Source organism: Trachypithecus francoisi, unplaced genomic scaffold, assembly GCF_009764315.1.
Source record: "Trachypithecus francoisi isolate TF-2019V2 unplaced genomic scaffold, Tfra_2.0 Lachesis_group17, whole genome shotgun sequence".
NCBI lineage: Eukaryota > Metazoa > Chordata > Mammalia > Primates > Cercopithecidae > Trachypithecus > Trachypithecus francoisi.
Genome location: NW_022681462.1, coordinates 90,887,579 through 90,904,850, shown reverse-complemented (window position 1 = coordinate 90,904,850; position 17,272 = coordinate 90,887,579). Strand labels below are relative to the sequence as shown.

Genomic DNA, 17,272 nt, shown 5'->3' with positions numbered 1-17,272 from the left:
AGGAATGTATCAGTCATTCAACTAATTAATAATCTAAGGCATTACCCTAATACATTACAAAGATATTTTGTCCTTGAGAGGATTAACTCTAACGGTGACAAGATAAACGGACAAAGTATCTATTTATTTTGCCTCCTTCCAATTTCACAGTCACAAAAAAGCTAAGGGCACTCTCTTAAGCACTGGGTACCTCTAATGCCTTACACTTTGCTTGGCACAATGCAAACTCTATCTTTCCTTCTCTATATATTAGATGGCATTTTACTGTAAGGAACTTTCCCTTCTTCCTCAATTCTTTATTTCCTTATCTAACTTTCTATGTATCAGAATAGATTAGGGAGTCTTATTCATTGGCTTTATTTTTACATTATTCACACCATCTATTACTATCCTTATTGAGATCCTCAAACTATCCTAGATTTTTCCAGTGGGCACCCCCTTCAAGCTGGATCATGTGTCCTTTCATCATGACTCCCCCTTTTTTTTTGAGCCCTTCCTTCCTTTCTGCCATAGCATGAGGTTCATCTGTACCTTCCCTGCCCAGCTCTGGAATCCGCCATTTCTCCATGGAGCCCTGGTTCCTTTCAGCGGGGAATGGTATTTAGAAAATAAGATCTGTGTGGTAAGTCACTGGCCGTGGTTTCAGAACATCTTTGCTCCCTAGTAAGCCTAAGGCTCATTTCTCTGGTACTCTTTTCCTTCCTATTTCCCTCCCTGAACTGCATTAAATTCCCACACTAGAAATCACTGATAGCCTGAGCTTCCTTCTGCTGCCACAGCAACCACTGCTAGCTGGTTTTCAGAGTTTTCTATTAACTTTTCTTTCAATACAGACATGTATTCATTTATTGCTCCATTCATGGGATGTCTAAAAGAGACTGTTGTCATAAAATGGCAAAGTTCTGGCTGGGTGCAGCGGCTCACGCCTGTAATCCCAGCATTTTGGGAGGCTGAGGTGGACGGATCACAAGGTCAGGACATTGAGACCATCCTGCCTAACACGGTGAAACCCCGTCTCTACTAAAAATAAAAAAAAATAAGCCTGGCGTGGTGGCAGGAGCCTATAGTCCCAGCTACTTGGGAGGCTGAGGCCGGAGAATGGCGTGAACCTGGGAAGCAGAGCTTGCAGTGAGCCGAGTTCGAGCCACTGCACTCCAGCCTGGGCGAGAGAGCGAGACTCCATCTCAAAAAAAAATGGCAAAGTTCTCCAGAGTAAAGACATAACAATTTTAAAAATTAGGTCATTTTCACTCCCCTTCTAAGACTGAGTAAACAATACGAAATATGTAAGTGGTAAAGAATCATATGAAGGTAATACAGGCATACTTCAGAAATACTGCAGGTTCAGTTCCAGACTACCACAAAAAAAAGTGAATATTGCAATAAAATGAGTCACACACATTTTTTGGCTTCCCACTGCACACAAAAGTTTTGTTTACACTATTGTTGATATTTTGACTTCCTCCCATGAATCATAAATGTTCTTAATGGTATCTAGAATGATGAGTCCTTTCCAGAAGGTTTTCAATTTACTTTGCTCAGATCTATTGAGGAATCACTATGTACAGCAGCTATGGTGTTAAAAATATATTTCTTAAATAAAAGACTTGAGAGTTAAAATTACTCCTTGATCTATGGGTTACAGAATGGATGTTAGTAGGCATGAAAACAACATTTTCTTCTTGTATATCATATCAGCTCTTGGGTGACCAGGTGCACTGTCAATGAGCAGTAACATTTTCAAAGAAATATTTCTTCTGAGCTGTAGGACTCAATAGTGGGCTTAAAATATTCAGTAATCCATGATGCTATAAACAAATGTGCTCTCATCAGGCTTTGTTTTTCCATTTGTAGAGCGCATGCAAAGTAGATTGCACAATTCTTAAGGGTCCTAGGATTTTCAGCATGGTAAATAAACATTGGCTTAAAGTCATTAGCTTCATTTGCCTCTAATAATAGAGATTTGGCCTGTCCTGTGAAGCCAGGCATTGACATCTCCTTTCCAGCTATGAAAGTCCTAGATGGTATCTTCTAATACAAGGCTGTTTTGCCTGTGTTGAAAATCCATTGTTTAGTGTAGCCACTTTCATCAGTTATCTTAGTCAGATCTTCCAGATAATGTGCAGCTTCTACATCAGTGCTTGCTGTTTCACCTTGCACTTTTATATTACAAAGATGGCCTCTTTCCTTCAACCTCATGAACAAACCTCTGCTAGTGTCATACTCTTCTTCTGCAGCTTCCTCACCTTTCTCAGCCTTCATCGAATTGGACACTTAGGGCATTGCTCTGGATTAGGTTTTGACTTAAGGGAATGTTACAGCTGCTTTGATCTTCTATCCAGACCATTGAAACTTCCTTCATATCAACAATAAGGCTGTCTAATTTTCTTATCATTAGTGTGTTTACCAGAATAGCACTTTTAATTTCCTTCAAGAACTTTTCCTTTGCATTTACAACTTGGCTAACTGGCACAAGAGGCCTAGCTTTTGGCTTATCTTGGCTTTTGACATACCTTCCTCACTAAGCTTAATCGTTTCTAGCTTTCGATTTAAAGTGACAGAAATCCTACTCTTCCTTTCACTTGGACACTCAGAGGTCACTGTAAGGCTATTAACTAGCCTAATTTCAATACTGTTGTGTCTCAGGGAGCAGGGAGGCCTAAGGGGACAGAGAGAGATGAGGGAATGAATGGCCAGTCAGTGGAGCAGGAAGAACACACACAACATTTGTTGATTAAGTTTGCTGTCTTATATGGGCACAGTTTGTGGCACCCGAAAACAATTTCAACAGTAACAAAGATCACTGATGACAGATCACTACAACAGATTAATAGTAATGAAAAAGTCTGAAATATTGCAAAAATTAAACAAAATATGACACAGAGACATTAAGTGATCACACGCTGTTGGATAAATGGTGCTGACAGACTTGGTTGAAGCAGGCTTGCCATAAACCTTCAATTTGTAAAAAATGCAACATTTGTAAGTGCAATAAAGTGAACTGCAGTAAAATGAGGTATGCCTGTAAACTGTAAGACCAGTACTTTACAAAAAACCTTTTAAATACAAATTTCTGAGTAATGATATAAAAATAAATCCTACTGCATCTGGAACAGATTTATGTAGTAATAGAGACTGGGTTTATTCTTCTGCCTGAAACTAAAATACGAGACAAAATACATAAAACAAGCGTTTTCAGACTCTGGCTATCTTCGGGCTCCACATTTAATTCTAGTTCTCTTGCCACTTCCACCACATCTGCAGTCACTTCCTCCACTGAATCCCTCAAAGATATCCAAGGGGGTTGCAATTAACTTCTTCCAATCCCCTAGAACAGGCAGTTCTAGTCAAATGATCTCTGGAAGATAGGAAACAAACACTGAACCCTACCAATGCCCCACATTGCTCTTCACCGAAAGAGGACAAGGGAGTAGAAACCAAAGTAGAGCTGTTGCTCTTGTTTGAGGAGCAGGAGCTGGGAGTCTGGGGAGGCAAAATAAACTTCAGAGGCTCTACAAAGGGTTCTGTTCCAGTCTTGAGCTGAGTACTGGTCAGTGCATACGTGTGAGGACACCATTTGAGGTTGGGAAAAGAAATATCCAAAGGAAATAGAATTCCGACAACTCACACACGACCAGGAATAGTTCATGTTCTTACTGGCTACAGCGAAGACCTCGTGATTCATAAAGTATTGGGAGAGTACTCAGAATAGCACTGCCTCAGAGGTAGGAAAAAATTAGCCGGCAACCAACGGCTGCTCTAATCTCATCTAACAAGGCTTAAAAGTAGCCTCAAAAGGGTATAAATGGGTCCTATTCAATTCAAGTCCTACTAATATGCCTGTAAAACTGAAAAAGGAATTTCAAAAACTAACCTATGGTTTCACTAAGGAATATAAGAGCTAGGTACAATTTTTTTTTTCTTTTTTCATTTGTACAGGCTTAAGATGGTAGAATTTTTGGTGTAAAGACAGTTTTAAAAAGCATATTACTGAGGGAATTTGCCTGGAGAAAAACAGAGGCAAATGGAAGAACTAGGGCTGTCTCGGATTCATGTACATTAAAGGGCCATCCCTCCCTATCAACTATCCTCTGTTTATTTCCGCCACTTGTTATCAGTTGGAGTCAATCTATCTCTGTGAGTCTGTACATCTCTGGATATACTAATATCCAGTTTCCCTAATTCTGTATTCATTTATCCAACCAACGTATATTGGTATGTATCAGGTACGGTTATAGAAACTAGAGATACAGCAGTAAACAAAACAGAGTTTCTGGATTCATGGAGCTACGTCATTCTAGTAGATTACGGTAAATCAACTGAGGTATTACCTTTATAGTTCCTACCAAATGCTTGTATCCATTAAAAACATGCAATAGCCAAGGGTAAAATAGGCTATTTTAGAACCAATGAGTTCCCTTTCAAAGGACCTGTTTAAGCATAAAGGACCTATTAAGCATAAAGAATATCTAACAGAGTGCAACAGTTGGATAAGCTCACTATAAAGAGTCCTGCAGATTCAGAATTGTCTGATTAAATTAGAAAATCCTAAGAACTGAATAACAAAGCAAGCATTAATAGTCTTTGCTATAAGAGAATTATATAAATAATGTGAAAACAGAGAAACACAAAAATGTACAATACATAGTAATGTTTTCCAATGTACTTACCTTCTAAATTGTTGATATGTTTTGAATCTGTGGTCCATGATTTCTCCCAATAATTTAATAAACTTTTTTAAAGTCCTTACTTTATTATCTAGATCAAGATAGGTCTCTCTTGCTTCTTGGTACTGCCTATTATATAAACAAAATATTACGTAAGAAATATGCCACACGTAAAAAACGTAAGAGTAGAATCTGAAACAGATTTAACTGGGAAGAATAGGGAGGGGCAGAGAGTACTAAGGGGACCTAGCAGCAGTCATTTCATAAATTTCCAGTGAAATTACACTCCCAGAATGAAAGGGTGGCACGGAATGAGACAGTACTACCCAGACAGGGAAGGAACAAGGTCCAAGCCCTACAGGAGGCAGAGACAATGTGTGAACAAGTACCCTGGTGGGGCCTAGAGGCGGCAGATCTTAGAGAATGCCAGCAAATACACACCTTCAAAAAGGGAAGGGGTCACACTGGAAGAAAGGTTTCCTTCAGTAACAGATGCCAATAAAAGAAAAAAAGAACTTAAGCCAGCATTAGAATCCACCCTCCCCTGTCCTAAACAAGATAAGATCAAAGAGGCAGAGATGGCATGGCTACTCAAAGTGCTATTACAAAAGGCAACAGCCTTTTACTGTGGCAAGCCTATAACTGAATTAGCATGAAAGGCAATGCTGGTCGAGGCTCCCACAGCTACCCTTCCCATTCTCCTTCAAATAACTGGTCCAGGAAAATTCAACTAATTAAAAAAATAAGTAACAAAAAACGCTGGCACAGCATCCAGATATTTATGGGGAAAATATGAAAAAGAACAGCAAAACTCTCCTACAGACAAAGAAAACTTATTAGAACAGTGTTGCCACAAAGCAGATGAAAATTATAATTGAACATCATAAATTAAAACAACAAAAGAGGCCAGGTATATTGGCTCATGCCTATAATCCCAGCACTTTGGGAGGCCAAGGTGAGAGGATTGTTTGAGCCCAGGAATTAGAGACCAGCTTGGACAATATAGCAAGACTCTATCTCTACAAATAATAAAATAAAAATCAGCCAGGTGTGGTGGCATGTGGTCTCAGCTACTCAGGAGGGTGAGGCACAGGATCACCTGAACCCAGAAGTTCAAGGCTGCAGTGAGCCATGATTGTACCACTGCACTTCAGCCTGGGTGACAGAGCAAGAGCCTGTCTTAAAGAATAAAAACAAACAAACAAACACAAACATCAGACAAGTGCTACCAGGAAAGAATACCTCAAAGCAGACAAAAGAACTGAAAGAACAGATAAACAAAATAAGGTAATAATCAGACAAGAGGAGTAGGTAAAGCAAGAGAACCCACAGACAGGAAGGTAGGAGGGCTAGAACCTCCTCCTAAAAAGAACACATACAGATATGAAGACAAAATGAGAAGACGCATAGGAGAAAAGAGAAACGTGGAAAACACATAGATGGAAAAAACATAAATGAGAAAATCAAGCAAAATGAAAAAAAACAGACAAAGGGTTAGACAAAATGATAACTAGAGAAGATATAGATATCCAACATTATAACTAAAGGCCGCAAAAAAAACCAAAACAATGAAACAAAATATTTTAAAGTAAAATTCAACAAAATTTTTAAGAACTAAAAGACTTAAATCTAAATATTGAAAAAGCAATGTTTGACAATGAAAGAATCACTGAATTCTAACATTCTGGACAAGTTACAGGACAAAATAGACAAGCACCAACATAAACAAGATGCTCAGGAGAAAAAGTATGAGCTAAGGATTTTATATTAGGCCAAACTATCCTTCAAACATAAAAGCTAAAGACAAATTCTTATCAACTTATAAAACATAGAAAATATTCATACACGCCATTCTCAAGCAAAAGAGAACAAACAACTTTTCAAATGGCTGCATCGTCATGTGGAAAAAGACAAAACCTATTCCTCACACCACACATGAGAATAAACTCCAAAAAAATCACAGATATCATGTAAAAAATGGACATACAGAAGTACTTAAAAATCATAGGTAATTAGAACATGTGGAAAAAGGAATAAGAAAAAAAATCGTAGGTGAATACCTCCATAACCTAGACGCAGAGAAAAGCATTTTAACTACGACCCAAAATCCAGATGTAATCAAAGAACGACCAATTGAACCAAATAAAAATAATCTTTTCATAGCAAAAAATATATGTGCAAATTCAAAAAAGAAATCAAGAGAAAAATTTGTAATATTTGGCTAATACTCCTAATACACACATATATGTTAAAAACTTAAACTTTGAGGGGAAAAACACTATAGAAAAACAATTTTAAAAAAGAATAGATAATTCACAAGGTATAAAAATGATTCTTAAATACATGAAAAAATGTTAAGTTTTATTCATGATGGAATGTAATTAAAGTTACATTAATATACAATTTCTCAGCCATCAGACAGGCACAAATTAAAAAGCTTAACTATACACTACACACTTTGTTGGCAAAGTTGGGGGAAAAAGTATCCTCTCTTACACAGGTTGAGCATTCCTAATCCAAAAATTTGAAATTTGGCCAGGTACGGTATCTCACGCCTGTAAGCACTTTGGGAGGCAAAGGCAGGAGGATCACTTGAAGTCGAGAGTTCGAGACCACCCTGGCCAACATAGTAAAACCGTCTCTACTAAAAATACAAAACTTAGCTGGGCATGGTGGCAGGTGCTGGTTAATTCCAGCTTCTTGGGAGGCTGAGGCAGGAGAATTGCTTGAATCCAGGAGGCAGAGGTTGCAGTGAGCCAAGATCGTGCCACAGCACTCCAGCATGGGCAACAGAGTGAGACTGTATCCCAAAAAGCAAACCAAAAATCTGAAATTCAAAATACTTCAAAATCTGAAACATTTTGAGCACTGATAGGATGCCAAAAGTGAAAAATTCCACACCTGACCTCATGGGACAGGTTGCAGTCAAAATGTAGGCACACAATGCAGTTTATTTATTCAGTGTCCCCAAGGGAAAAGAGACCTTCCTAGCCCCCTTCAGCTGTGATATATCTTTTCTGTACATGTATGACATACACACATGCTAGATATATATGTCACATATTTTTTACTAAGTACTTATGTGTGAATAAGTGTAAGAAAACGATTGCTTATATAAATTCAGAATCAGGAATGACAGTGATGTCGAACAACCACAGATTGTTTACATGGATGGCTAAGATAGTAACACTTTCACTTTCTAATGATTCAATGTATACAAAGTTTGTTCCGTGCACAAAATCATTTAAAAATTACATAAAATTACCTTCAGGCTATGTGTATAAGGTGTATATAAAACACAAATGAATTTTTGTGTTTAGATTTAGGTCCCATCTCCAAGATATCTCATCAATACGCCAATATTCCAAAATCCAAAATCCAAAATACTTCTGGTTCCAGGCATTTTGGATAGGGAATACTCAACCTATACAATGCTGGCACAAATGCAAAAATTATACACACCCTATAGAGAAGGTTTGAAAATATCTAACAAAACCACTTATACATTTATGCTTCAAACTAGCAAAGTCACTTCTGGAAAATTACTGTGAAGATACAGATTCGAGCACTGATACGATGCCACAAGTGTATCTAATAATACACATACACACAAATGTGCATGCATGTGCAAGATAATTCATTGCAGCATTATCTGTAACTGCTAAATATTGGAAATAACAAAAATGCACACACACAGAATGATTGAATAAACTAAGGTACAGATCAATGTGTGTGTGCAGACTCACAAAACAGAGTACAGTGAAGCTGTAAAAAGAATAAGGAAGATCTCAATGAACTGATATAGAGTGATCTTCAGGTATATTGGTGAATGATAAAAGCAAGATGGTTGACTACCTTTTGTGAAAAAAAGTAGAGGAACCATGGAAAAAAGAAAACACATATGAACCTGCTTACTTTCACAAACAAATAAAAAACATGAAAGATAGAAAATAAAAAAGAACTGTTGCCTATAGGGAGTGGGCCAGAAGAAATGGGGTGGAAAGGATGAAAGGGAGAACACATCCCTGAATATACTTTTGTTTATGGCTTTGACTTGTGAAAACATGTTAATTTCTACATATTCCCCTCGAAGAGAAATTACATAAACAAGGATTAGAGAAATCTAAAATTGAATGCAAACAAAAAAAAAGCATTTCTAAATCAAGACAATAACTACAACAATAAAAACCTAATCCAAATAACTTTAGCACAGAGTAAATTTACTAAATAGTAGAGAAAAAATAATTGCAAACACATCTTGAATGTTTTTCAATAATTTTCTTTTTGTAGATATATATTGTGGAACTGAGTAAGTATTAACGTTGTTGAGAGCCAGAGTTCCTCCCACGGAAGAAAAAAAGACAGAAATAAGGAATAGGTTAAGGTTAAAAAGCCCTTTGTGGAATTGGACTGCCCACTGGAGACACCAATACAAACTCACATTTTTAGTTCTGTTAACTGAAAGGTACTGGAAGAAATGCTACTCCAGCAAAAATTAGCACCCCTAAAATCCAAATTTTGTTTTTAGGTATCATTCCTTAAAAAAAGGAACCAGGGCTCTTTGGAGAAGTGACTGACTTCAAGGCTGGGTCAGGTATAGAATGAGCTTGAAACATTTTGTTATGTCACAAAGTTTAAAAATGCTATTTAAAAAAAAAAAAACCAAGAAGGAAAGCATGTTAAGAAAATGCAGGAACCAGCTTGAAGAGCCTCCATTTGACCAAAGATGGAACAATTTAAATCTTAAAATAGGCCATGCAGTGGCTCATGCCTATAATCCCAGCACTTTGGGGAGGCTGAGGCGGGAGGATCACTTGAGCCTGGGAGGCAGAGGTTGCAGTGAGCCGAGATCCTACCACTGAACTCCGGCCTGGACAACAGAGCAAGACCCTGTCTCAAAAAAAGAAAATCTTAAAATAAACATGGACTATAAATGACTACAGTCCATTGAGTAAAACAGAAGTCTGTAAAATTAAATTAACAAGGAAACTAAACACAAATAAAAACATTTCCAAATCAAGTCAATTAATAACTGTAACAGTAAAGAGAGAAAGAAAAACTTAATCCAAGTAACTTTAGAACACAGTAAATTTAGTAAACACCAGAAAAAAAATAATTGTAAACACATCTTGCAGAGGGGATTTGGCAATAATTGCAAAGTCCATATTGCAAAGGCAAGTAAATAAATTAATAAATAGATAAATTGGAGACAACGTAGGCTCTTCCTTTCAAGTGACTGATAAATATGAAGGACGCAACAGAATTGAAAAATCCTCATTTTGCAAGCAGTATAGTAAAGATTCGTTCAGGTAAGAATCATTAGCAGATGATAAATCTAGGGATGAAAATATGATAAAAAGCAGGATACTGGCAGGGTTGCAAAGTGTCTGTCTGCAGAATGTTTATTAGTTGCAAGGAAAAAACAGTAAAGCATACAATGGAAAAGCCAATTAACGCCTTTACTTTTGCTTTTGCTCAGGTTACTAAATTCACTGAATAAATTAACAATGAAAATCAGAAAGAACATCATAAAGCCATAATAACTAAAACAGTATGGTTTTTTAACAACTGCCTGTGGCCAGATGTGGTGGTCAAAATTAACATCATCAGTGAGAGAGACAGAGAGAGAGAGAGAGAAAGAGAGAGAGAGAGAAAGAGACAGAAATAGATAGATTATGTGCCTCTGGGTGTGATATCCAGAAAAAGATACATCATCATTTCTGTGGCAGCCTGGCCAAGAACACATATGAACCTAATTATGAGAAAAAATATCATATAAAACCAAAATAAAAAGCATTCTGTAAAAGAGTATGACAAATGAAATACACGACCCTAGACTGCATCCGATATCGTAGGAAAGACATGGAGAACTGTCAACATCGGAAGTGGACTACAGGTATCAATGTTAAGTTTCCTGAACTTTATAACAGCATTGTGGTTATGTAAGATAATACTCTTATTCTTAGGGAATATATTGAAGTACTAAGAGGTAAAGGGTCATGAAATATGAAACCTACTTTTGAATGGTACAGAAAAAAAATTTAAAGAAATGTGAGTGCATGTATATGTGTGCATGTATACATGCTAAATATATATATGGCTTTTCAATAATGTTTGACGTTTTATGATTTTTGATAGAGCTGTCCCTCAGTATCCGCGAAGGAACTGGTTCCAGGGACCCCTGTGCAGATACCATGAATCCCTTTTATAAATGTCACAGTATTTGCGTATAACCTATATACATCTTCCTGTATACTTTAAATCATCTTTAGAGATTACTTATAATACCTAATACAATGTAAATGCTATGTAAATAGTTGTTTTACTGTATTCTGTATTTTTTTAAAAATTTGTATTATTTTTTACTGTTGTATTCTTTTTTTGTTGTTTTTGAGATTTTTCCCCCAGTCTTTTCAATCTGCGGTTGGTTGAACCTGTGGATATGGAACCAGCGGATACAGAGAGCCAACTGTATTTATAATAATGGATGCATGTCCACGGCAACTGGATCTAGGCAATTTCTCTGTTCAATACACTATTAATTCCAAATGGGAAAATCTACTAGGGTTAAAATTTTGTTTGAGCTCCAGTTGCTTCTTAAATCATTACTGCAATTATTTTATTTTATAACTAATAGAAAGAGAAATGTAATATGTGAGTGACTAGCAGACCATGGGATTAAAAATTGATTTTCCACAGAAAAATAAATAGCTTTTGCTCAGGTTACTAAATTCACTGAAAAATTAACAATGAAAATCAGAGAGAACATCATAAAGCCACGATAATTAAAACAGTATGGTTTTTTAACAACTGCCTGTAGCCAGGTGTGGTGGCTCATGCCTGTAATCCCAGCACTTTGGGAGGCTGAGGCAGGTGGATCACCTGAGGTCAGGAGTTCGAGACCAGCCTGGTCAACATGGCAAAACTCCAAATCTACTAAAAATAAAAAAAATTAGCTGCACGTGGTGGTGCATGCCTGTAATCCCAGCTACTTGGGAGACTGAGGCAGGATAATCACTTGAACCCAGGAGGCAGAGGTTGTGGTGAGCCAAGATCACACTACCGCACTCCAGTCTGGGTGACAGAGGAAGACTCCATTTCAAAAAAATCAAACAAACAAAACAAAAAAACAAAAAAAAACTACCTGTGAATATATATCACAAAATTAATTTAATTTTAAAAATCTGCATAATGTACTGAAAAGAAAAAAAGTACATGAAAAGGTTACAAAAAAATATAAATAAATGAAAAGATGTTCAACTTCACTCAATATAAGAGAAATGTACATTAAAATTACAGTTAATTATTTCTCTTGGGAAATCAGCAAAAAAAATCTAAGGACACACACTGTTTAGGCTGTAGGAAAACAGACACTCTAATACATTGCTAATGGGAATGCAAAATTAGTACAATCCTTAGAAAGGGAAATCTGACCATATGGAGCTTATACTATTAAAAAAATCCTGAGTACATATAAAATAATGCACATTCAGTTATTGTGTTCCACCATTTGCAATAGCAAAAGACTAGATTAAAACTCAACTATCCATGAAAAGATTATTAAATACAGTGAAATTATAAAAGACACTGAGGAAATATCTATGTACTGATACAAGATCTTCAAGATATATCACTAAATCAAAACAGCAACTATTCACAATAGCCAAGATATGTGATCAACCCACATGTCCATTAATGAACGAAGAAAGAAAGAAAAATGTGTATACATACACACACACATCCCAGAATACTATTCAGCTATAAAAAAGAATGAGGCCCGGCATGGTGGCTCATGCCTGTAATCTCAGCACTTTGGGAGTCTGAGGCAGGCAGATCACCTGAGGTCAGCAGTTCAAGATCAGCCTGACCAACATGATGAAACCCGATCTCCACTAAAAATACAAAAATGAGATGGGTGTGGTGGCATGTGCCTGTTTGTAATTCCAGCTACTTGGGAGGCTGAGACAGGAGAATTACTTGAACCCGGGAGGCAGAGGTTGCAGTGAGCCAAGATTATGCCATTGTACTCCAGCCTGAGCAAGAGGAGCAAAACTCCATCTCAAAAAACAAAAAAAGAATGAAATCCTGTCGTTTACAGCAACATAGATAGAACTGGAGGTCACTTATTAAGTGAAATAAGCCAGGCACAGAACAACAAATCTTGCATATTCTCACTCATACACATTGTATGTATATATCAAAATACCATACGTACCCCACTGGAGTATGTAATAGCAACAAAATTACCTGGTCAATTAAAATTTCGACAAAATATGTTGACATACCACTAAATGTTTTCCAGAAAGACATTAATGATAACTAATATACTATATTTCCTACATACTGTTTACGGATCATTTCATTTAATCTTCAGAACAATCCCCATTTTGTGAATGAGAAAATTAAAGTTCAGAGAGATAGGTAATTTGCCAAAGTCATATAAGCAGGTGGTGGAAATGGAATTTTTTTTTTTTTTTTTGAGACGGAGTCTCGCTCTGTCACCCAGGCTGGAGTGCAGTGGCCAGATCTCAGCTCACTGCAAGCTCCGCCTCCCGGGTTCACGCCATTCTCCTGCCTCAGCCTCCTGAGTAGCTGGGACTACAGGCGCCGCCACCTCGCCCAGCTAGTTTTTGTATTTTTAGTAGAGACGGGGTTTCACCGTGTTAGCCAGGATGGTCTCGATCTCCTGACCTCGTGATCCGCCCGTCTCGGCCTCCCAAAGTGCTGGGATTACAGGCTTGAGCCACCGCGCCCGGCCAGAAATGCAATTTAAATTGAGATAACTCTTTCTTCAGAACCCGTGCTCTAATTATCAAGAGTGTCCGTTTTTATCAGTAATATAAAAATTTCCATTTCATTGAACTTACTGACATAGAATATTAGCGTTATTTTCATCCTATTCGATTTGATGTATTTGAAAAATGGCTTCTGTTTTGATTTCCATTTCTTTCATTACTTATGAAGTTGAACATTTTCATGTCTATATGAAACTTACAGATGCACAAAAGCATTTATGCTAAAATGAAATTCCATAATAAGTTTTATAATAGTTCAGAAGAAAAAAGGTTACTACTTATTGAAAGTAACACACACATTAAGGACTACTTCAGCTATAAGTATTTGCTACAGTAACACTTCATTTAAATTTAAGACGTGTATATGTTTTTCATTTTTTGTCTTGATGATATGCATGAATAATATGGTAAAGCAGAAAAGCTACCAGCTACTTACCTCATTATTTCCTCTCGATCTCCATGACTAGCATGTTCTGCCTGTATCTTCTGCCTTAATCGATTAATTTCTTTGTCCAGAATTGATGCAGATTTTTCTACTTCTATACGCTCCGGGCAGATCTGTCTTGCTTGTGACATTTTCTCCTAAGAAAATAGATGTTTAAATCTTTAAAACTCTTCTTTGATATAACAATTCATTACACTACTTGTGCCAAAATATGCAAAGTAAAATTCTGAACTTACGTTTAAGAAATGTATTTTAATTACATTTAATATCAATGTTATTTATATTTATCTAGGTTTTATATTGAAGATAAAGTCCAGAGGAATGACCTCAAGAGAAAACTGCATTGCTGTGTGTAACTTTAATAAGGTGCAAGATCTCCACAACTTCTTAGTGAAACAAATTTAATGTAGCAGTTCTGAAAAGCTTGCTACCCAGGGCACCAAGGTGAGATGTAGGTTTCCATGTCCTTTAGGGTGGACTCTGAGCACCAATGGTATCAAAAACACAAACAAAGACCCTCATGGGGTAAAGAATACAAGGCACTTTTACACATAGTACTTATTTATATTCACAACTTTCTGTATTATTCTTAAACAAATGAGGAAAACAAATAATAAAATGAATTACAGAGTTTAGATCATTTTCCTTAAGATATAAATGCAAAATTGGAATCCACCTGTTCTGGTTAGGACAAGATTGCCTTCAATTTATTCTCCTCTAAACACTGGGCCACTCTAGTTGCCAACAGACATGTCTAGTAGGAGCTAAAATCTAGCCCAGCTCACAGCCCAACTACTCTCTGGAAGTTGGGTGCCTTTTCCGGACACACAATGGCTATCCGCTTGCCAAGGTGGGCATCTAAGGAGCTATGTTAGCTGAAAGACAGTGCTACTTTCTAAAGCACTCAGAGGCATAATACAGGACTGCTGGAGTCTTGCCTAGTTAAGTCCTCACACTTTGAGGGTTCCTAAGTCTCTTCTGTTGATTCACCCAAACACCTATTACTCTATATGAAACAAATTCAGACAACTTGTCTGTTTTTAGAAACATGACATCAGGGAAAACACACTTTAATAATCATGACTCAGGCTGAAAACAAAATAACTTGAAAAAAATGGTGAAAAACCTGTAGTTCTTTCTCTTTCATATCCAGTTCTCGTTTCTTTTTATTTAAGGTATCCAAGTGTTCTTTTTGTTTTTCTTCATAATGTCGTTTCCCTCGTTTTTGGTTATCCACTTCAGAATCAGCAAGGTTTAATTCATCCTGTTTGAACAAAACCAAAATAAAAGACTGTTTTAAAAAAATTTCCAGCATAGGCATAAAGATAATTAACAACTCAATAAAGTGGCTAGGATTATGCTGTTTGAAGAGGCAAGTGTTATTTTATCTATATGGGTCTGAATACAAGTGAGGAGTTTCCCAAATTAGGAAGTCACCTTAAATTCAAATTCTTATCTGAATTCCCCATATATTATGGTACTTTCAGTTTTATTTTAATAAACCAGGCATTTTTTGGGGAATCCACATTAGCCTTTAAAAACTTAAAACAATGCAAGTGTTAGGTACTTACAGAGGACACCTGAAAAAGGATACCTGGTTTTAAAAAAGGTGGGTTGGGGAAAAAGCAAGGATGTAAAAAAATTTAACTCTGATTTATTTAGTAATATCTGGTATAACTTCACAATTTTAAGCAGAAAATACAACTGGAAAGAAGCTATCCCAAGATCACTTTAAAAACAAACAGTAGTAGATATAAGGTAAAGATGCATACTGTAATGCACGGCCACCACTGGAAAAATAAAACAAAGGGTATAGCTAAAAAACTGGGAGAAGAGATAAAGGAACACTCATAATTACTTGGTAATCTCAAAGGAAGGACATGAAGAGGGAAAGTATGAAGAACAACAAAAACAGGACAATTAAAAGCAAATAGTAGCTATTACTTCATGATGAAATATAGAATGTTTTCTTTCTAAGAACAAGAGCAAGGTAAGGACTTCTAGTTTCATGGCTTCTATTCAACAATGTACTAAAGGTCAACAGTTGTTGGAGGTCCTGGCTAGTTCAATTAAAAAAAAAGGAAATAGAAAGCATAAAAATCAGAAAAAAAAAAAAAAGCGTAATACTGTATTTATACAAAGACAGATGATGGTACATAAATTCCAAAAGAACTTTAAACTAATAAGTGAGTTTAGAAAGGTTACTGGATACAGGTCAATACAAAATTCAGTAATGTATCTATATACTAGGAATAACTGAAAAATGAATTAAAACATTTACTATAACATGAAAAACAGCCAACACATATCCAGAATAAAGAACTCTTACAACTCAAAAATAAAAGACCCATAACCCAACTGTAAAATGGGCAAAGATTTAAAGAGACATTTCCCCAAAGATAAACAAATGGCCAATACGCACATGAAAACTCCCAACGGTATTAGCCATAAGGAAAATACAAATCAAAATCACAATGAGATACCACTTCTCACTCACTAGCATGGTTAAAATTAAAAAGGCAGAAAATAACCAGTGTTGATAAGGATATGGAGAAATTGGGACATTCAAACACTGTTGGTGAGAACGTTAAATGGTACAGTCACTTTGGAAAGTTTCAAAGTTCTTCAAAATGCAGTGTAAGCACATAGTCTAGTAATTCCATTCCCAGGTATCTGAGACAAATGACAATACATATCTACACAAAAACTTGTACATGAATGTTTGCAGCAGCAGCGCCCGAATGTCCATCAACTGATGAACGCATAAATAAAATGTGAACTTGACTAGGCAATAAAAAGTAAGTTCTGACACATGCTACAACACGGATGAAACTTGAAAACATTATGCTAAGTTGAAGGAGCCAGTAAAAAAAGACCGCATATTATATGATTCTACTCATATGAAATATCTGGAATAGGCAAATCTATAGAGATAGAAAGTAGATTAGTTTTTGCCAGGGCATGGGAATAGGAGAGAATTGGGAGTGACTGTTAATCAGTACAGGTTTCTTTATTAGGTGATGAAAATGTTCTCAAATGGTGGAAATGGTTACACAACTCTGAATATATGAAAAATCACTGAACTACACACTTTAAATGGATAAATTTTACTGAACAATACATAAATAATGATTAGATCCTGTTGAGTTTTTCTATATCCTTGTTCACTTTTGGTATAGTTGCTCTATCAATTATTGAAGTTCTATAAGATTTTGATAAGATTTTGCTTCCCATATGTTACAACTCTAATATTTGTTGCACACATATTTAGAATTGCTATGTATTTTTGGTGGACTGAACCTTTTGTCATTACATAATGTCCTTGTTTGTCTCTGGTAATTTTATTTTGAAGTCCACTTCATCTG

General features: G+C 36.3%; 1 protein-coding gene across 5 annotated transcripts in view; it reads right to left on the bottom strand.

The window, feature by feature from the left end:
* SMC6 (structural maintenance of chromosomes 6) overlaps positions 1-17,272 on the bottom strand; it is an 89,852-nt gene that overhangs the window by 15,879 nt on the left and 56,701 nt on the right. For all 5 annotated transcript variants that reach the window (XR_004428495.1, XM_033176493.1, XM_033176495.1 and 2 more), the window contains 3 exons: positions 15,034-15,171; positions 13,899-14,044; positions 4,671-4,796 (listed from right to left, as the gene is read on the bottom strand). Coding sequence is in view for 4 of the 5 variants with exons in the window: in XM_033176493.1 (XP_033032384.1) it covers positions 4,671-4,796; positions 13,899-14,044; positions 15,034-15,171 (410 nt within the window). In the remaining variant the exon portion in view is untranslated. The remainder of the gene's footprint in view (positions 1-4,670; positions 4,797-13,898; positions 14,045-15,033; positions 15,172-17,272) is intronic.